Source organism: Schistocerca cancellata, chromosome 5 (genome assembly GCF_023864275.1).
Source record: "Schistocerca cancellata isolate TAMUIC-IGC-003103 chromosome 5, iqSchCanc2.1, whole genome shotgun sequence".
Classification (NCBI taxonomy): domain Eukaryota; kingdom Metazoa; phylum Arthropoda; class Insecta; order Orthoptera; family Acrididae; genus Schistocerca; species Schistocerca cancellata.
The window spans coordinates 440791861-440814308 of NC_064630.1; the positions used below are offsets into that span (position 1 = coordinate 440791861).

The window sequence follows — 22448 nt, forward strand, 5'->3', positions numbered from 1 at the left end:
AAGAGTTGCAACTACTGGTTTATATAGGAGCACTCACTACACTAAATATACACACTAGGCAGAGATCAGAACCAACCAACCAACCAACCAACCAACCAACCAACCAACACACAGAAGAAACCCACAAAACCAGCATGGCAACACAGGCTACATATCAGAATAGAAAAACTTAGAAAAGACATCGGACAGCTAACACAATTTATAAGAAATGAAATGTCAGAAAAAAAAAAAAAAAAAAAAAAAAAAAAAAACGAAAAAGGTTAGGTAAAATCTCACAAGAAGAAGTGATAGAGCAATTAGATGAAAAGAAGCAGAAATTACAAGCATTGGCCAAACGACTTAGAAGATACAAAAAAGTGAAAATAGAAGGATACAAAACCAAACATTCAACACAAACCAAAAGAAATTTTACCAGACAATAGATAACACACACATTAAAATAGACAATCCACCAAACATAACAGACATGGAACACTTCTGGAGCAACATATGGTCAAACCCGGTACAACATAACAGGCATGCACGGTGGATACAAGCAGAAACAGACACATACAAGATGATACCACAAATGCCTGAAGTGATAATTTTGCAACATGAAGTCCCCCGAGCAATTAATTCCACTCACAATTGGAGAGCCCCTGGAAAAGATAAAATAGCAAATTTCTGGCTAAAGAAGTTCACCTCAACACATTCACATCTAACTAAATTATTTAACAGTTACATTGCAGACCCATACACATTCCCTGATACACTTACACATGGAATAACTTATCTGAAACATAAAGATCAAGCAGACACAGCAAACCCAGCTAAATATTGCCCCATAACATGCCTACCAACAATATACAAAACATTAACTTCAGTCATTACACAGAAATTAATGACACATACAACACAGAACAAAATTATAAATGAAGAACAAAAAGGCTGCTGCAAAGGAGCACAAGGATGTAAAGAGCAACTGATAATAGATGCAGAGGTGACATATCAAGCTAAAACTAAACAAAGGTCGCTACACTACACATACATTGACTACCAAAAAGCTTTTGATAGTGTACCCCACTCATGGTTACTACAAATATTGGAAATATACACAGTAGATCCTAAATTGATACAGTTCCTAAACATAGTAATGAAAAATTGGAAAACCACACTTAATATCCAAACAAATTTAAATAATATCACACCACAGCCAATACAGATTAAGCGTGGAATATACCAAGGAGACTCATTAAGTCCTTTCTGGTTCTGCCTTGCTCTTAACCCACTATCCAACATGCTAAATAATACAAATTATGGATACAATATTACTGGAATATACCCACACAAAATCATACATTTGCTATACATGGATGATCTAAAACTACTGGCAGCAACAAATCAACAACTCAACCAATTACTAAAGATAACAGAAATATTCAGCAATGATATAAATATGGCTTTTGGAACAGACAAATGTAAGAAAAACAGCATAGACAAGGGAAAACACACTAAACAAGAAGATTACATATCGGATAACCACAGTGACTGCATAGAAGTGATGGAAAAAACAGATACCTATAAATATCTAGGATACAGACAAAAAATAGGAATAGATAATACAAATATTAAAGAAGAACTAAAAGAAAAATATAGACAAAGACTAACAAAAATACTGGAAACAAAATTGTCAGCAAGAAACAAGACAAAAGCTATAAATACTTATGCTATACCAATATTGACCTACTCATTTGGAGTAGTGAAATGGAGTAACACAGACCTAGAAGCACTCAATACACTTACACGATCACAATGCCACAAATATAGCTTACATCACTTACATTCAGCAACAGAAAGATTCACATTAAACAGAAAGGAAGGAGGAAGGGGATTTATCAATATAAAAAAACCTACATTATGGACAGGTAGACAATTTAAGAAAATTGTTTCTAGAACGAGCAGAAACTAGCAAAATACACAAAGCAATCACTCGTATAAATACATCGGCTACACCACTGCAATTTCATAACCACTTCTACAACCCTTTAGATCACATAACATCAACAGATACGAAGAAAGTAAATTGGAAAAAGAAAACACTACATGGCAAGCACCCGTATCATCTAACACAGCCACACATCGATCAAGACGCATCCAACACATGGCTAAGAAAAGGCAATATATACAGTGAGACGGAAGGATTCATGATTGCAATACAGGATCAAACAATAAACACCAGATATTACAGCAAGCATATTATTAAAGATCCCAATACCACAACAGATAAATGCAGACTCTGCAAACAACAAATAGAAACAGTAGACCACATCACAAGCAGATGTACAATAATAGCAAATACAGAATACCCCAGAAGACATGACAATGTAGCAAAAATAATACATCAACAGCTTGCCTTGCAACATAAACTAATAAAACAACACGTTCCCACATACAAGTATGCACCACAAAATGTACTGGAGAATGATGAATACAAATTATACTGGAACAGAACCACTATAACAGATAAAACACCACCACATAACAAACCTGACATCATACTCGCCAATAAAAAGAAGAAATTAACAAAACTAATTGAAATATCCATGCCCAATACAACAAATATACAAAAGAAAACAGGAGAAAAAATTGAAAAATACATCCAACTGGCTGAGGAAGTCAAAGACATGTGGCATCAGGATAAAGTTGACATTATACCAATTATACTATCAACTACAGGAGTCATACCACACAATATCCACCAGTACAGCGATGCAATACAGCTGCATCAAAACTTATATATACAACTACAGAAATCCGTAATTATTGATACATGTTCAATTGCCCGAAAGTTCCTAAATGCAATTTAACATATACCGTACAGTTAAAAGGAAGTCACGCTTAATCAAGGTCTGCGTCACTTTCCATTTCTGACCAGACATAATGTGTGAGAAAAGGAAGAAATAATAATAATAATAATAATAATAATAATGATGATGATGATTACAAAATCTACAGGAATTTGACACTTCCCTTGACCTATACAGGTCAATGGCAGCTAACGATACCAAAACATCAATGCCTAGCCTACAGCAAAACCTACAGAAATTGGAATCAGACATTTCCCTTGACCACAGCTGACGGTACCCAAACACCTACACCTACATATAAGAATACGAAAATAGGAACTGATCATTTTCCTTGACCTATAATTACTGATAAGGGAAAAAAATCAATGCCTACAACTACGAAAAACAAAACCAAAACCACACTACTTCAAAAATTAAAAACTCAAACATCCCTACATAAATTAAAACACATTCTATACACAACAAATTACAACTCAAGGGGGAAATAATAAAAAAGAAAAAACACAATTAATTACCACCAACAAATTCCGGGCAGCCATCCCAAACACACACACACACGCACACGCACACACACACACACACACACACACACACACACACACACACACACACACACACACACACACAGAGAGAGAGAGAGAGAGAGAGAGAGAGAGAGAGAGAGAGAGGATGCCATCAAACCAAACAAGACGACATTTACAAACACAACCAAATCAAACTCCGCACCACAACACCCTTACTGTCACGGGTCAAAAGCAGACGGGTGGAATCGGACACTTCAGTGCATATGGGTTTTACATGAAGCCATACCAAATTACAGCTTAATAAGTTGTATGGTTAGGCCAAAACAGCCATGGCTTTGTAAAGGCTAGTTTTTCCATAGCATTATACATGAACTGATCACCAAGTTTGCTTTACTACTGCTAATGATTTGAAACTGCCCAGCATTTTAGGTGCAACAAGCAGCTGCTGAACAGGTGCTCAGTGTACAGCAGATTTATCACAATTTGCTGTTAAAGTAGCTGATAAACCTTGTTGTGACAAACTTGTACAATTTTTCAGCAGATTATATCTTATGGCAGAATTACTTTCTGATAATGATTTGTTTCCTCATTTACAGCTAGCCAGCATCACATAGGAGAGTGCAAGTGGCACCGAGATTTCCCAATAAATGCTCAGTTATTCAAGACCAAAATAATTTAAAAAAATTCAGTAACTCCGTCAATATTCAAAAGGTTATATTTCAAAATGGTAATTTCAGATTTGATTTTCCTTTGCTTCATTGATAAGCGATCGGTTTGTTTGATCAGGAAATGTGTTTCTCATTTTTGAGATACACTAGTTTATAACAACAAAGATATTCAAAAACATGCTTCTGTTACAACTGTTATTGGTTTTGTAGCCTATTTCTTAAATAAAAATTTAATGCAATGGAAGGCCCTTTGTTATAGTGAACATAAATGTGGGGCACAATGCAACAACTGAAGTGAGCCCTCCAGACGGCTATAGATTTATTTTCTCCATGGGTTTCTAAAAATCATTTAACAAATGCCTGGATGTGTCCGTTAAAATGGACAAAACTGATTTTCTTCTCTATATGCAGTTATAGTATCTAATGACTATTTTTGACCACAGAAATTATACCTTAACTTCCCATTTTAAATTTCAGCACAAGTCTACGATTTACCCTAAATGGCCTTAAGAATGTTTACTACTCCTCACCCCAGTATATTATACATGCTGGTGTTATAGGTGTTTATACATCTATAAACAAAGCTCTCTATTAGGCCTTCTGTTAAGTTGCTGAACTAATGAACAACTGCTATGTTGTCTCACACCTCTTTAAAAATAAGTCACACAGACCCTAATCCACTATCTGCTACATCACTAAATTTATTTTTACATTCAGGATGTCTGACAATTTGAGACATATGATCTCTATATTTTAGTATTTATGTATTCTTCAACTGAGAAAAGAATTTCGGTTCAATATGCAGAGAAGCAAAATTTTGATGGATTAACTAAACCTACCAATACCAGATGTCAGCTTCTTCCTGTTCTCATGATATTGAGGTGTGTGACATCACACATGCACTATACTTGACCTTTTTTATCGTACATTAATTTCTGGAATGTAGATTTCGTAGCGTAACTACAGATTAGTCCGAAAGATGACGATTAAGCCTAAAGATGACAAATGGGCTCTCAGTGGGCAAAGCCAATGAATGTATGACACCTTAGGTGTGGTGAAATACTTATTTGTAGCTTAGTTCCAGTTTACTTGTGAGCTGACAAAGCGATACCGAAGGCTTCAGTTAATTCCAAAACCCTATCAACACTTTAATCCACCATTATCATACTGCAGATGACATAATTTTGATGATCAGTTGGGTGTCTAGCAAGATGCAGTTGAAACAGCAACCAAATAAATGACACAAAATAATACTAATAACTAAAACAAGGTATAATTACCTCATTCGGTTTTTGTGATACACACGACGCCTTCGGTCGTCCGAGTCATGGTAATCTTCTGTGTCACTGCTGCTGTCCCTGTCATAGGAGTGGCGATCTTTTGATACAGACATATTAACTCCGAAACAACTGTTAAAACCCAAATATTATAAACAAAACAAAGAAACGACCTAATAAACTGCTGACAGTAAATTACTGTCTACAATAATACTGATCGTTGTGTCAAAACATCGCGTATACTAGTCCAGAGAATTCTCTTTAACTTACATTATGTTGTTGAAGTTTATCAGCTGATATCCTGACCGTTTGAGTTTCTGAATTATTTCAGCTAAACACGGCGTGAATAATGTATAAAATTTAACCCCATTAGCGTTTCTTCTCACATTTTTCATCAACATCAAATTCCAGGGTCTTCCGGAAATGACGTTCAATATCGATCTGTAACGCTTGTCTGCCGTTTCTATTACCAACAACCCAGCACATGGAAACCCCATATCCTATGCCAGGGAGGTTGCATATCCCACACTTGGTTTTGATATCAAAGCAAATAAATCATTTGTCAATATTATTAAACTTCCAAATTTTCTATTTATTTATTCACTCAATTAGTTCAAACGAGAATCGACTGTAACCTCAAAAATTAATTGTTCTTATATTGCTACGTTACGGGAAATAAATATGTGATTCATTCTTCGAAAGCGTTCCCGTGTTGTTACAGTGCGAAAGAATAAGTTCACGTGCATTTCGTCGTAAATATGTGTAAACAAAAGCCTACTTCGATTTTTCGTCTGTAGATGACAGCACTGACAGCTTATACGGCGCTGTACATCTGATTTGACCATGAAGTATGGCTGCCTGAGGAACTTAATGGTTCGTAAATTTCTGTCCGTGCAAGTGTCCGAGTATGAATATTAAATTACTTGCCTGTTCCTAGTATCTGAATAAGTAAAAAGACACTTAGAGAGCGCCTCTTTTCAGTTAAAAGCCTGCCGAAAAACAATAAATTCGATCTGAACGCATTGATGGATGAGTAAAGAAGGCTTTTCCCCCTTGTTTGTTATATTTAGCAGTCTTTTGGCGTAACCTTATTTGAAAATGGATTAAATGTTAGAGGAAAACAGACGTTTTGTTGAGGCGGGTATCTACAACAATGATAAGTTTAAGTGGCTTCGCTGTTCGTTGATTGCATCGCAGCATGATTGAATTTTGAATACAAAAATGTATGAAAAATACAGTTGTTGCAGTTGATGAACTAAGGCACCTTTTTTTTGTGGGTGTGGGGTAATAGACTTCTGTTGGATGATTAAGTAAAAGTTCAGTGTATAAGTGTAAGATGGACTCGTAAAGAAACAAATTTTAAGTTTGTTGTGCTCGCCATTGGATTCACTGTAGTGTCACGTTTAAGTTATTTATTAATCCACTACAGCTCGCGAATACCTATTTACGAAGTAGTTTTATGTTACTGTTTTCAGTACTTTTTCGTCACTGATCTTTTATGTCATTTTACAGGGCAAACACAACTATAATGGCCGCATCATGTTCAAACTCATCGAATAAGACTGAATGTACAAGTCCAAGTCCAACTGAACCCGTTTGTGTGGAACTTCCAGATAGTATTGCTGAAACTGATAGTGCTGGACCGTCAAGAGAAGTCTCTGGTGATGAAGTATCAACCACTGTTACAAATGATAACACATTAGGTGTAAGAGAAAATACTGAAATTTGCCATGTGCCCTTGATGACTGAAGAAGAAGATGGTGCAGAAGAGGAGGAAGCAGATGTTAGCGAACGTGAAGACTGTGAAGATGGAGGGTGGGAGGACTTTGAGGAAGGGGATGATGCTGAGTGTGATGGTGATGGAAGTGGTGCAGAAGGACTGGTTGAAGATTTGTTGGATGTGGTTGGTGATGGAGAAGAAACTTCTGCATTGCCGTCTGTTAATAGTGCAAATGCCGTGAACTCGAGGGTAAGTTTTCATATAAACTTGGACTCTGTCCATTATTATCTGAAATCTGCGGATGTGAGATGTATGCAGTACCAAATTTTATTCCCTCCCTCCCGCCACCACATTCACCTCCCCCACCCACACCCTGCTCTATCCTTCCTCTCATTCCTCTCCAATTATCTTCACTACAAGATAATCTCATAAGATAACATGGAACACACACAAATTAAACTTAAATCTGTGCCTCAGTTACTGCAAAGAGAGATGGGTATGCATTAGGTATGCTGTTTAAATTTGTTTCCTTGTTGTGTGCCTGGCCTAGGGAATTTGTGGAAAAGTTTGATACCACATGTGACCAAAGCTATCTTGAGTAATGAATAGACAGTTTAAGGAACTGTACTGCAGGCAGAAAGCTAGAGTCAGAATTGCTAGGAGAATTAATGGAGAAATAGGAGGCAGGCAGGAATCTCACATTTCATTTGTGCTACGTTTATATCTTCTGGAAGATGTCATAAGAGTGGGGGTATGAGTGGAATGAATGTGTGTGTTCAAGAGGCAGAAGGGTGGAGTGTAAATGGGTTGCTGACAGCATGGTAGTGTTGGCAGAATCTGAGAAGGTTTTTAAGAAAACGGCTCAATACCTAAACTTGAAATGTGAAAAATTTGGAATGACATAAAAAATAGGAAAGTACTAAAAGATGGGAGTAAAAATAAAGCAGACCAAAATCATGATAGATGGACAATTAGAGCAGGTTTAAAAAAGATTGAAAGCAGCAATTACTTAGGAAGTGTTTGCTACTCAGGCAACGGAATGAAAATTTGATGAAGTGAGTGGCCAAATTGGACAGAGATTTATGTGGGACATAAACCTGGACATTATCAAAATATTAGGAAAAAGGGCTGTAAATGTGGGTATGAAGCAAAATAAAATTTTGGATTTGGAAGACTGAGTAGGACAGAAATTAACAGAAGATGAGAGAGATCAGAAGGCTCTTGGAGACCACAGGAATAGAAAGAAAAATTGGTTAGGCCGCATCTTGAGTAGGCAGCACTTACCCCAGTTGGAAATTTAAGGGGTGGTAAAGGAAAAAAAAGGGAGAGGAAGCAGGTATCAACTAATAGACAGTTCAAGAAGCAAAGTAATAACTGCATGGGACTGAAGAGCAAAGCATAAGACAAGGAAATGCTGAAAGGCAGAATTACTCATGATTATGAAGACCCACATCAGCATTTATCAACTGACAGGAATGTGCAGTTTTCATGAATGAATTCTGGTTATAAATCCTCAAAGTTCTGATACTGTAGTTTGAAACTCCTGCATAAAGATGAATACTTTTGTATTATGGGTGATAAGGATATAATAGGTACATCAGTTACTTGGTTTTATGAAGATTTTTCAGGACAATGACCAACCCTACGCTACAGAAGTATTAAAGCTACTATGCTTGTTGGTGTTGTTATTAGGTGATGGCCTTTGGCATATATCATGTATTTGAATGAAAGGGGTAGGCTGAACATGTTAGCTGAGCTATAAACAGGTCTGGAGTTGGAAGGCCTCCTATTTATATTAAGATCTGGATGATTATTGCTGTAGAAATGACAGTAAACATAATTTCGCCTTGAACAGAATAAAAATCTGCAGCAAAACAGTTTATTTTATAATGTTAAGGATTTGAGAAATAATAGAGATGAGCGTATATGTTTGGAACATTAAGTTCTCAGAAATTTGATGTCCTGTGTCTGCCTGAAGAGCCTGAAGACCATGTAACCAGAGAGATGGAGAATTTGAATGGAAATAACTGCACACTGCACATCTTACTCATTTATAATAAATGTAAGGGAAAGCTGTGTTTAAAATGCAGAAGTTTGAGTTGGGGAGCTGCAACTGAAAATATTTCAGTTGTAACAATACCAGAGAAGGAAAGTTGCTACTCACCATATACCGGAGATGCTGAGTCACGATAGGCACAATAAAGATTCACACAGCTTGTGGCCAATAAGGCCTTTGTCAACAGCGCGCACACACACACACACACACACACACACACACACACACACACACACACACACACACTCTCTCTCTCTCTCTCTCTCTCTCTCTCTCTCTCTCTCTCTCTTACTGTTTAAAATTTCAGTTGTAGTTTATGTTCACCATGATATTTTACTAGGTATGTTTTATAGATTTGTTTCAAATGTCTGATAAAAAGAAATACTACATGGTTTTATGGTGTGGGTATAATATAAGGCTTTGGAAGAAGAAAATAATATATATATAAACATTTTCTACAAATTCATTTTGTTACTGAATTTTTATTTCTGCTTACACAATGGATACACCTCAGTTGATTGTCTTCATAGCTAGAAAATGAGAGATTGAATTGTGAACGTTGGATGGATGAATGACTGAATGATCTGATCTGATTTGATCTGACTGGCAGTTTATTTATACATACATTCATTCATTCATTCATTCATCCAGTCACTATCTCATAATGATTCAGGCTTTGTCATCATTGTACAATCAAAATAAATAGCTCAGTTATACAGAGACATAGAATATATCAGGATGTTATTACGTGGATGGAACAGACAGTTGGCTGTGGCCTTGCCAAAGGAACCATCTTGGTATTTCCTGAAAATTATTTAGGAAATCCATGGAAAACATAAATTGGGATGGCCAGACATGGCGATTTCTGTCCTCTCAAATAAGTCAGTGTCCTAACAATTGCACGGCCTCATTTGTTTGGTCCCTGTTGCAAATTAAAAACTTGGTTTCAGATAAACCACAGTTTCAACAGAGCTTGGAAGACTTTTTGATAGGCAACTCTTTTGTACTCTATGGATAATATCTTGACAGGGACTGTCAGGCCAGCTTAAGTAAAAATGTCTGTTAGATTTAAGTTTTGACAGCACTTGGTTACAGTAGTCAGGATCAGGTATTTTTTGTATGATAAATGTATTAAAGTGCATAACTGTGTTTCATTCTGACAGTGTATTAATTCTGGAAATATTAGCAGTCTCAGTTCACAGTAATGTATTCATCTATTTTGACAATCTCCTGCCAAATGATCTGGGTAGTGGGTGTTATATTCAAATGTTTTATGTTGTACTTTTTGACATGTTCCGCATCTATGAGAATCGTGTCATTTTTGGGTCTATGGAACGAAAACTGAATCTAATCTGATGTTCACACATAATTTGCACAACATAACTTATAAGAAATACTTTTAGACTCTTTATTCACGTACCTCCACACTCATTGTACATGCCACAGACACCAGCTGGTGCATAACATCAGCATCACTAACATGCTTACAAGTCCATTGTACTCCCCTCAGTCTGTCTGGAAAATTGACCCCAAGAAAACTTACTCCAGGACCATAAACATGCTACAATTCGCTGTACACATTTCCATGTCGTCCTCCCAATTTGTGTGTAAAACTGAATCAGCATTCCTCTTCCCATGATGAGTGAGATGTTTATCTTGGGAAAATAATAAGACATTAGTATTATGCACTGTAGATCTTAGGCATATTTCATTATTAACCACTAATAAGAGTCCACTAAGTAATCTCTGTGTGGTATGGTTTACTGAGACTGATGAAGCATATTTCACGGCCTTTTTAAACATGTATATTTTAGTGATCTTTTTCATATCCGTGGACAATCTGATATATAAAAATGGAACATTTGTTTGTTTGTTTGTTTGTTTTTGTATGGGTTCCTTTCCAGTTCATCCAATTGTGATGAACTAGAGGTTCCCGATGCCTGTCATGGATCATGATGAAATTTTATTTGAACAGTTGCAATGTTTCCATTAAACATGATCACCTATCAGGTATTTGCAGAGATCCATAGTGCAGGTTGCAACAGCGTGCCACCGAGTTTTCAGTAACTTTGAAACACATCACCAGCAGTATTTTCTTGAAAGAAACAAAACTACACCATATTGTAGAATTTTTTTGGTTTTAAATGAAATTGTAAGAAAATATTTTATGAGTGATCTTCGTAGGGATAATTTGAAGCAGTCAGTCAAAGAAATAGCTGCTTGAAAAAAATGTAAAGTTTGGCTTTTCATATCTCCGGAAGTAAGTGCGTGATAAATGTGAAACTTTGCATGTAATAACTTACCAACACAAGGTCTTAGACTATAAAATTCCATTCGCCTACTTTGTTGGACAGTTTGGGGTGAATAAGTTTCATTGCTTGAAAAGGGAAAAGGGACTGCAAACACAAGACACACACAGCAGATTCCTTTAACAGTGATAAGAAGACAGAACGGTACATAAAGAAATAGCAGAACATATGTCTGTCAGAAGTGGCAAAGATATTTAAAAAATCAGAGGCACTGATAAGTTGTCAATCTGTGCACAGACAGCACAGGATACGTAGCACAACAAGCCACTGTGAAACACTCCTACTCTTGTTTGCTGCTTTTAAAGATACAATTGATAGTCATCTTCAGTTAGTTTGGAACTTTTCTTCGGCAAGTGATTTTGTAAACATATGTGCCAATTGATCTTCTGACTTGATTTTAGGAGACAAGAATAGGACCATCACGTTTCTTTCCATAAATGTAATGAAACTTTGTGTTCAGATTTTTGTGATGTTTATTACTTTTTAACAATTGCAATGCACTTAAGTTGTCTGCAAAGACTTGGTTGTTCCTTGTTGCCCTGAATTGCTGCAAGAATGTATGAAGCTATATTGTCAGCAGCTGTGTTGGATGGTGCAACACCACTTTTATTGTAGGTGTGGCGACATATTTTTGCCTGCGAGATGACTATGTAACTGGTCCAGTGGTTAATTGTTTTTTCTTTATTCATCCATAGATCATCTCACAGTGATATAGAAATCAAGAAAATATAATTCAAATCAGTAGTTCAAAATATATAACTCGCAGAATACATTACAAGCTTTAAGGGTAGGATGGGCAGTCTTTGAGAATAGGTCAGGTGATCAGTCATTGCTGACATAACTCACTGTTGAACAAGTATCAATATCTACAACAAAATTGGAATCTGAGTATATGAGGTTTAATACCTTTGTCTCTTGTACCTTGAAGATGTTTTAGCATGCATTTAACAGCAGTCCAGTGCTCAGGTCCAGAGTTTTGAGAACCTGAGTTACTTAACTGACAGAAAACATTGTATCATGTCTGTCACAGTCAGTGCAAACAGAAACCCACCTACAGACTTGCAAAATAGAATTTCCCAGGACTTTCTTGTCTTCATTAGCTGGACACTGTTCAAAATGCATCTGTAAACTGTACGTAATCAGTAGATGTTGCATGAGGTAACAGTTGTTCATGATGAACTTTCTAAGTTGCAACTAATATAGCCCTCTTAACAGATGATCACTTCTTTAGTTTCACAGTCCCAGCTGGTTTCCTATTCTACAAAGTATCTGGGATTATCAAGCACAGTTTCAAAATGAATCTTGAATTCAAGTATTTATTTATAACTGTGATTGATTTTCTCAGAACTCGTCCTTCATCGACAAAAATTGCTAAAAAGTGCCTAAGGCCATCAACTGGAGCACAAAACACACAATTATCTGAATTAAGCTGTTTGAAATGAAAAAAAGAAAAAAAGCTGTATGAAAAGAACAAACTTTTGATTCCCACATCGTGGATAGTGCTCCAGTCCATAAAGGCTTTTCTTTAATTTATAGATTTATACCACCATTTGGTCTACGTTTAATGTCATAAACTGATTACAATCAGTAGACTGATGATCTGGAGGTAGATCCAGTCAGTCCAAGGTATTGTTTATTGCCAATGAGGACATTTCATTCCTTCATATCACTTCTCAGTCTCTCTTAATGCCATTGCCTCCTTTAAAGTTTGTGGTTCACCAGTGACTGCTGTGCAAGCCACATAGTTTTGGAAATGAACTCGATGGTGTAATTCATAATGGTTTCTAAGATTCATTCCAAGTTGATGACCTCAGATGCTCCATCTTCTACAGGTCGTTGAATTTTGTCTTCTGGATCTGTCGGGAAGTTGTATTTGTACATAATGTTGAGGACCCAAGTTCTTTAGGGTATCCTGTAGTATTTTCAATGAAAACCACATTTACTGAAATTATTTTCTTTGTTATCGGATCATACAACTTGTAATTGTTCCTGTAACCTGGCATTACCATATTCTTTTATTTGCTTTGAAATTTGGATGAAAAATTTTTGGGAGTATGCATAAAATGTTCAGTTCTAAAACTCCACATACGGTGTAATGATGGTTTTACCCCCAATAATTTCACATAAGATACCTTTTCACAAGTAGACTCTCATAGGCAAAGATTTAATGTATGGTGTAGACTACTGTGTTGACAGCTTCTGTCAAAGGTGTATCTGCAGACAAGAATTGAAGCATTGTGCTAGCATTTTCTGCAGTTGATCTGACATCACCTCCAGCTTCACCCATCTACATCTATACTCTGCAAACCACTGTGAGGTGTATGGCAGAGGGTATGCCACTTTGTACCAGTTGTTAAGGTTTCTTCCCGTTACATTGGAGGGTGGGAAGAATGATTGTTTGAATGCCTCTATGCATGCAGTAATTATTCTAATCTTATCCTCACAATCCCTATCTGAGTGGTGCATAGGGCATTGTAAAATATTCCTAGAGTCATCCTTTAAAGCCAGTTCTTGAAACTTTTTGTTTTTGGGATAGTTTACGTCTATCTTCAAGAGTCTGCCAGTTCAGTTCCTTCAGTATCTCTGAGGCACTCTCACACTCATTAAACAAACCGATGACCATTTATGATGTCCTTCTCTGTATATGTTCAGTATGTCCTGTTAGTCCTATCTGGTATGGGTCCGACACATTTGAGCAATATTTTAGAACTGGTTGCACAAGTGATCTGTAAGCAATAAACCAAAGTGTACCACCTGCTTGACCCACAGCTGAGCCTGTGTAATCATTCCATTTCATGTCACTGTAAAGTATTACACCCAGGTATTTATACAGGGTTATTACAAATGATTGAAGCGATTTCACAGCTCTACAATAACTTTATTATTTGAGATATTTTCACAATGCTTTGCACACACATACAAAAACTCAAAGTTTTTTTAGGCATTCACAAATGTTCGATATGTGCCCCTTTTGTGATTCGGCAGACATCAAGCCGATAACCAAGTTCCTCCCACACTCGGCGCAGCATGTCCCCATCAATGAGTTCGAAAGCATCGTTGATGTGAGCTCGCAGTTCTGGCACGTATTCTTGGCAGAGGAGGTTTAAACACTGAATCTTTCACATAACCCCACAGAAAGAAATCACATGGGGTTAAGTCGGGAGAGCGTGGAGGCCATGCAAAGCCCTACACCCCATTGTGCTATTCCTGCTTTGACTCCTGACAGGTAGACCTTGTATTCTCCCACTTCCTGGCCTGGTGGCAGAAACCTGAAGTGCGGCTTCAGCCGAACAAAACTTTGAGTTTTTCTACGTATCTGTAGTGTGTCGTGACCATATGTCAATGAATGGAGCTACAGTGAATTTATGAAATCTCTTCAATCATTTGTAATAGCCCTGTATATGACGGTAGTATCTGTTCCTGAAAGAACAGTTACTGTTGATGACCATGCAGCTTTGCTAGAAATGAAATGATTATTAAATGGACACCCTAGCTACAAACAGGTGTTGATGTTCTTCATTGGGGACATGTTGAAAATGTGTGCCCCGACCGGGACTTGAACCCGGGATCTCCTGCTTACATGGCAGATGCTCTATCCATCTGAGCCACTGAGGGCACAGAGGATAGTGCGCCTGCGGGGACTTATCCCTTGCACGCTTCCCGTGAGACGCACATTCCCAACATGTCCACACCACTACATTGTATTAGGCGCACTATGAATGTAGTGGTGTGGACATGTTGGGAATGTGGGTCTCACGGGAAGCAAGGGATAAGTCCCTGCAGGCGCACTATCCTCTGTGCCTTCGGTGGCTCAGATGGATAGTGCGTCTGCCATGTAAGCAGGAGATCCTGGGTTCGAGTCCCGGTTGGGGCACACATTTTCAACATGTCCCCAATGAAGTACATCAATGCCTGTTTGCAGCCAGGGTGTCCATTTAATTACCATTTCAAACCCAAGTATTTGTCTGAGTTGGCAGATTCCAGCAGTGACTCGTTGATATTTTAATCATAGAGTACTAAATTTTTTCATTTTGTGAAGTACACGGTTTTACATTTCTGAACATTTAATGCAAGTTTTCAATGCTTTCACCACTTCGAAATATTATCAAGATTTGACTGAATATTTATGCAGCTTGTTTCAAACAGTACTTCATTATAGATGACTGCATCATCTGCAAAAAGTCTAAGGTTACTATTAATACTGTCTACAAGGTTACTACTGTACAACATGAATAGCAAGCATCCCATCACACTTCCCTGGGGCACACTTGAAGTTACTTCTACATCTGATGCTGACTCGCCATCCAAGATAACATGTTATGTCCTCCCTACCAAAAAGTCCTCAGTCCAGTCACAAATTTCACTTGATCCCCATATGATTGTGCTTTTGACAAAAAGCAGATGTTTTGTGTTCAGAAATCAAGAAATACTGCATCTACCTGAGTGCCTTGATCCAAAGCTTTCAGTATGTTATGTCTGAGAGTTGGATTTCACATGATCAGTGTTTTTGTAATCCATGCCGATTGCTGTTGAGGAGGTCTTTCTGTTCGAGATACCTCATAATGTTTGAGCTTAGAGTATGTCATGAGATTCTACATCATACCGATTTCAAGGATATTGGACAATAGTTTCGTGGATCACTTCTACTACCCTTCTTGTAGATGGGTATGCTACGTGCTTTTTTTTCCAAGGGCTGGGCACAGCTTTTTGTTAGAGGGAATTATGATAGATTATAGTTAAAATATAGGCTAACTCAGCTGTAAATTCAGTGTAGGATCTGACAGGGATTCTGTCAGTCCCAGGACTTCATTCAGTTTTAACAATTTTGGCTGTTTCTCAACCCTACTGACAGTAATACTTATTTCATTCATCTTTTTGGTGGTTTGAGGATTAAATTGGGGCAATTCTCTGGGGTTTTCCTTTGCAAAGGAACATTTGAAAATGGAGTTAGGCATTTCAGCTTTTGCTTTGCTACCTCAGTTTCAGTTCCTGTCTCATTCACTAATGACTGGAAGAAAGTGAACACAGGCTTGGTTTTTTTATGAGGAACGGATTGATTGTGGAAAATAGCTGGTTCTGGAAATGTTGTCATCAGGTAACAAGATACAGCTGGGGTGGGCAGCATAATACTGTAATAGATTATTTCATCACAGAAGAAGAAAGGAGTAGACTTGTTGTAGATGTTAGAGTAATACCCAGTGAGAGCTTAGATAATGAGCATTGATTGCTAGTAGCAGATTCGAAAAACATCCACATTCAAAAATTACAGAATTGTAAAATGTCATAAGTCAAGGTATGGGAGCTCCAAAAAAGCCTAGGAGAGCTTATTATCAGAACAAAATAACTCTTACACCAAAAGATGAAGTGAAAATGGGATCGGCTGAATGTATTAGACTGAGACACATAGGTGAAGCAAGTGCTAAAAGTTTGTAGTGTGGTGATACTTGGCATTAGGACTGGCAGATGGGGGCAGTTGGGTTATAAATACCAAAAATTTGTAGGTTTATTTTGTACAATAATTTTGAAAATACATGACAGATGACAAGAAAAGTTGTAAAATTCATTTGATCTCAAACAATTTAGAATGTACTCACACTTACAGTTATACCAAAGATATTTTTATAAACAAACAAGGTAACATCACCCACTGTAAAAACAAGGCTGAATAGCAACTTCTGAAGAATTGAAAAAAGTTGTAATCTGGTAGATGACCATATTTAAAAATCAGAATACCTTTAGCAAACAGCTTAGTGATAGTACACGCAAGATCTAATACAAGACTACAGAATGATTATAACACAAAAATCAAACATTTAGGAACAATGGTTCCCTTCAATAAGTCTGCACAGGTTTCAGATTTCAATCCCACAATCTTGCTCACCTTGCCTGCAATTAACAGTCACCTGGCTCCATTGCACGGGCAAACTGGTAAACAATGTATCCTCAGCAGCATACAGAATTAGCATCATAATTAACCACTTAAATGTTTACCTGAAAATCAGTTTTAGCCATAAGGCATGATGGCGTGTTACAGCCTCAATTTAAATAACTGTTTCTGAAATATTGTTCCCATTAAACATGCAGGGTAATTTGTGACATGTAACCTGGCCTTTATCTCAAAAAACAAGTCACTCGTTTCCATGGAAGCAAACGGTGCAATCACTGAGCATAAGTGTGGTCAGAAATAGTAAAATGCCAGATTACAGTACCTGATTGAGGCACTGTCACATTAAGCACACAATCATATTTACTACCAATAAGGTACTGTGCCCAGAATGCCAGAAATTGCAGCAATAACTGCCCACAGACCACCAGAAAACCATACACTCTCCAAACACCAAGTCTGTATCACAACCAATAGAGCATGGGGCTGCCGACACATCTACTGTCCCTTACCACTAGCACTCCACAGTCAATAAGATTCTGCCTGGCTTACAGTGAAGTCCTACCCACTTCCAGAGCTGCAAGATATCACTATTTTTGCTGGAGGGTAAACACCATCCCTGCCCAGAGAATCATTGAACCAGAGTGGCACCAGTCTCATCTCCAAAACAAATTGTGCTGCCCATGGCACAGTGGGAAGGCAAGTGAGAGCAAGGGAAAAGGAAATGCATTGGTTGAACGAAAGAGTGAGAACACCAATAAGAGAAAGGAATCTTAAAAAAAGGGTGGATTGAGGAAAAATGAAACTGAAGCTTACTAGAAATGAATCAGAGATCTGAAAAAAATGTACCAAAATGATAAATTGGAAGTTGAAAGAACAGTTGCTGTAGAAAAGACCAAGACATGGCAGATACTCACACGGAAACTGGAGGATAGGAGGGGCAATAAGAAACTTCTGTATAGTATTATTAGAGGTAAAAGGAAACAAGTGAATGCCAAAAGGCACTTAAGGATGATGAGGAAAATTAAAATCTGATTAGAAAAGAAAGTGACATAAGAAATAGTCCTGAAGGACCATTTCAACCAACTACTGAATGGATCAGTTGACTGCAACACAGAACCTGGTATTGAAACTTAAAGGAGCCTCCAATCACCTGTACAGAAACAGAGACAGTATTAAAATCTATGACTGAAGGGAAAAAAAAAAAATCTCGAGTTGCAGTTGAAGTGAATGAGAATGTGATAAAGGCAGCAGGTATCCAGGACCAACAGTGATGGCACAGAACACTCAGTGCAATGTAGAAAGACAACAAGATGGCTGTAGACTGGAGCAAAGATACTACGATGCCTCTGCTTAAGAGCGACAGTTAATGGAAGCCTACTAATTATAGAGGAATAACTCTGCTGCCGCAAGGTCTGAAAATTCTTCAGAAAATCACGGAGTGAAGGTGGAAAATGATCATAGAACGACAACTGGAAGAGGAGAAGTATGGCTACAGAACTAATAGATCAACAGTTTCTCTAGTTTTTAGTACCTGCATGCTGATGTAAAACTATTGGGAGAATGGCAAGAATATGTTAATTGTGTTCCTAGATGTAAAAAAAGTCATGATAGTGTTGCAAGAGAGAAGATCTGGGAGTGCTTGAGGAAAAGGAATTTACCCAAAGGACTGATAAGGAAAATCCAGATGCTGTAAAAGGACTGTACTAGCTGTGTACCAGTTGCAGAGGGATGATTTTCCAGACCAAGAGAGTAATTCAGCAAGGCAATGTCATGGATGATATAATAAAGAACACTAGAAGAGTTTCAGTGACAATGCTGTTGCCTTTGCTGATGATATCAGGATCTGGGGTGAAACAGAAGAGTAAGTTTAGACCAGACTCAGCGTGTTTGAAATCTCAGTTCCACAAATACAACCTACACACCAGCAAGACCAAGACAGTGGTGATTGTAGTCAACAGAGATGGGCATCCTGCAAATGTGAAACTAGAAATACCATCTAGTTTGTGTGGATCATTTTCCATACCCTAGAAGTATAATCTCTAAGAGTAATTTGATTTGACTGGAGACTACCAACAGAGTGCAAAAAGATTCTGAATTTTACCAACAAGTGAGAACCATTTTATGGGAGCCATGATTCTAGTAAAAGCAGAATCAGTGATGTTAAACAGCTACTTTATATCAGTATTGACCTATGGTGCCCAAGCATGTACTCTCAAAAGAGAGAGTTATCAAGACTACAGGCATCAGAAATGAAATTCCTTAGATCTCCTACCCAGAGGACCAAGATGAATAAGTTATGGAATGTGGAAGTGAGGTAGAAAGCTGGGATCAAGACATCCCTTTTAAATCAAATCAGTACATCCAGACTACCATTGTACAACCACGAAATGAGGTTGAAGCGTATGAGAACAGCATGAATGAATTAGAAAAGAGAGATGCTGAATCTTACAAATTGTTTCGCTTTGAGAATCGTCAAGCTTTTTGACAAAATTTGTTGCAGTATCTTTGCTCAACACGTTCAGTCATCTTGAGAGAATCGGTAATCCAACGAACACATTGTGTAGCACATCACTCAGTGACTGACAGGCAGCGACTGATGCGCTGGAAGGTGGGGACAAAATCTATGCATACGCTTAAAGGTCTCTTCCTTTACTGTGTACAATGGCGCCACACTATTATCTCTAGTTTGCGCGGGAAAGTCAAAGATTGGATACTTTTTAGACAGACCTTGTATTTCTTTTTAGGGTTCCTTACCTCATTGGTAAAAACATAACTCTTATAGGATCACTTTTTGTCTCTGTTTGTCTGACGGAGTTTTAAGTTCCTTTTTTCTCAGGAATAGGTTGAGATATCAAGTTGAAATTTGTCACGTACTAAGGCCTACAGTCCCTTAGCAGTGTGAAAAATTTAAATGCAGTCATTTATGTCACATAGTTTGATACTCCCCAATTTGTTCATCAGACCTGAGGCAAGTTTACAGTAGAAGTGAAGGAGAAAATCTGAAAGTTGTTAATTTGTAATTATGCCGCATAAAAAAATGTTTGCAATTTTTTAATCCGTATTTCTTTTCATTATGACCCCATTTTCTCAGAAAATGGGTAGAGGTATCAAGTCGACAGTCCCTTGGTGGAGTAAATAATTTAACTTTTTAAGTCAATGCATTCAATAGATCAGTTATATGTATAACTAACTTAGGCCTTTATATCAATTCATTCAAAAGAATCAGCTGTATGTGTCACATATTTTGATACAAATTCATTCAGCAAAACCTGTAGGTCAACCATCTACACATGTTGGGCCTTGGAGATCTAGCAGTAACGCATGTGCCTGGAAACTGAGAGGTCACAGGATTGAATCTCGGTCTGGCTATAATTATATTATTATTATAATCATCATCATTGTCGTCATCCTATAAAATCTTCTTAGTTTACAAGCCACGTCTTTTTGAATTTTCAATAGCTGTCTCCACCATCATCATCATGAGTTAAATAACTGACTGCTGGAGCTGGCACAATGTTCTGCTTGTATAGATGTAATGGCAGCATCTGGACCCTTCCCGAGAGGCACAGAAGGCAAGTTTGGCAGCTCATAGTGGCTCCATTGTGCTGTGGGACCTTGTGACCTCACATGGCGTGAGGGGCCAGTGCCACATTTCAAACCGCTGCTCCTGCTTACCCGAAAGTGTCAAGCCTACATCTTTGCTTTGCCCCATACTCTACTAAGTCTACAATCTTGGTCTCTGTTTAAACTGTTGCTGTTTATTCTAATTTTGGTTGCTTCTTTGATAACAAAATCCCAATATGAATGATATTTGAGCCAAAACTCTCATCTTTTTTTAACTTTTTTTTTTTGTGCTGTCTTTTTTTTTTTTTTTTTTCTTAGGCAGTTTTCAGCCATGGCCGACTTCTCGAATTCCCTGTGTTTAATATGTTCTGAATACACTGCACAACACTTGGCAATAGTGCGAGTAGTTTGACCATTGTAAATGCTGCCACATTCACAGGGGACAGCAGGAACAGAAAGACCTATGTTGTCTTCAGTGGTGTGTAACAAGCCGGCCGCTGTGGCCGAACAGTTCTAGGTGCTTCAGTCCGGAACCGTGTGACTGCTACGGTCGCAGGTTCGAATCCTGCCTCGGGCATGGATATGTGTGATGTCCTTACGTTAGTTAGGGTTAAGTAGTTCTAGGGGACTGATGACCTCAGATGTTAAGTCCCATAGTATTCAGAGCCATTTGAACCATTTGGTGCGTAAAATCTCTCTTATCTAGGAGGCAGGCCAAAACAATGGTCTCAGTCAGTCTCTTCAGCACACACCCTATCTTGCTAGCAGTTGCTTCACAGTTTGGAAGAAATGCAGCCACTTGGATCTGCTATACTTGCCTTACGCACATGTACAACTCCAGCCATCTATGGAAGGTTCCAGAGGTTGCCATTACATCTATATAAGCAGAACACCACGCCAGCCCTGGCAATCAACTTGTGGTGGTGGTGGTGGTGGTGGTGGTGGTGGTGGTGAAGACAACAAGTATGAAAAGCTAGAGTATTTTATTGGAAATGACAGGGTTTGTAAACTGAGACGCATGCCACCATGAGGCTCGGGGGACAAGTATTATTGTTTTATCATCATTATCATCTATATTCATAATTAGGTTTGTACAGAACCCTCAGAGAGCGAGTTTTATCACATTCTTTTTTATTTTTATTATTTCATTAACTGATTAACAAGTTGACTGGTTCCTTATCATAATATGTTTGTGAAAAAATGTGATTTATGCCAAGGTTTGGGTTCCAAACTTGTGCCTCTGTGGATTTGAAAACCGATGCATGCCAGTCCTTTGATTATAAGAAATGATGACAAAAAACTTATTTTCACAACAAATAAAAAAATAAGTCTGCAGCTAACTGTACCACAGTTTATTGTTGTACATTTTAAATACATAATGTATGTCATTCCATGGATAGTTATTGAAACATTTGTTTGTTCAGTATTAACGAAAAATTTTCCCTCTGGCTTCAGACTGCAGAAAACATTTCCTGTTGTACATAGACATAATTAATTAAACAGCTTGACATTTTCCCAAATATTTTCTCTATCTTTTTACTACAAATGTTATGTAATTCATTTCCTTTGTAAAATTTTTAATGAATTTCAAAACTTT

The 22448-nt window shown here is 37.7% G+C and overlaps 2 protein-coding genes across 5 annotated transcripts in view; one reads left to right on the top strand and one right to left on the bottom strand.

Annotated features, from left to right (window-relative positions):
• LOC126187298 (BTB/POZ domain-containing protein 10) overlaps nt 1–5827 on the bottom strand; it is a 114964-nt gene extending 109137 nt beyond the window's left edge. For 2 of the 4 annotated variants that reach the window (XM_049928289.1, XM_049928287.1), the window contains exons 1-2: nt 5586–5827; nt 5319–5396 (exon numbers count right to left, since the gene is read on the bottom strand). In XM_049928289.1, the coding sequence (XP_049784246.1) occupies nt 5319–5396; nt 5586–5812 (305 nt within the window). In that variant the 5' untranslated portion in view covers nt 5813–5827. Of the gene's footprint in view, nt 1–5318; nt 5448–5585 lie in introns of all 4 variants that reach the window. The other 2 variants (XM_049928288.1, XM_049928286.1) reach the window with 1 other exon arrangement.
• Nucleotides 5828–6043: 216 nt separating this feature from the next.
• LOC126187297 (F-box/WD repeat-containing protein 7) overlaps nt 6044–22448 on the top strand; it is a 143656-nt gene continuing 127251 nt past the window's right edge. Inside the window, exons 1-2 of the mRNA XM_049928285.1 lie at nt 6044–6188; nt 6828–7284. Coding sequence (XP_049784242.1) covers nt 6844–7284 — 441 coding nt within the window. The 5' untranslated portion in view covers nt 6044–6188; nt 6828–6843. The remainder of the gene's footprint in view (nt 6189–6827; nt 7285–22448) is intronic.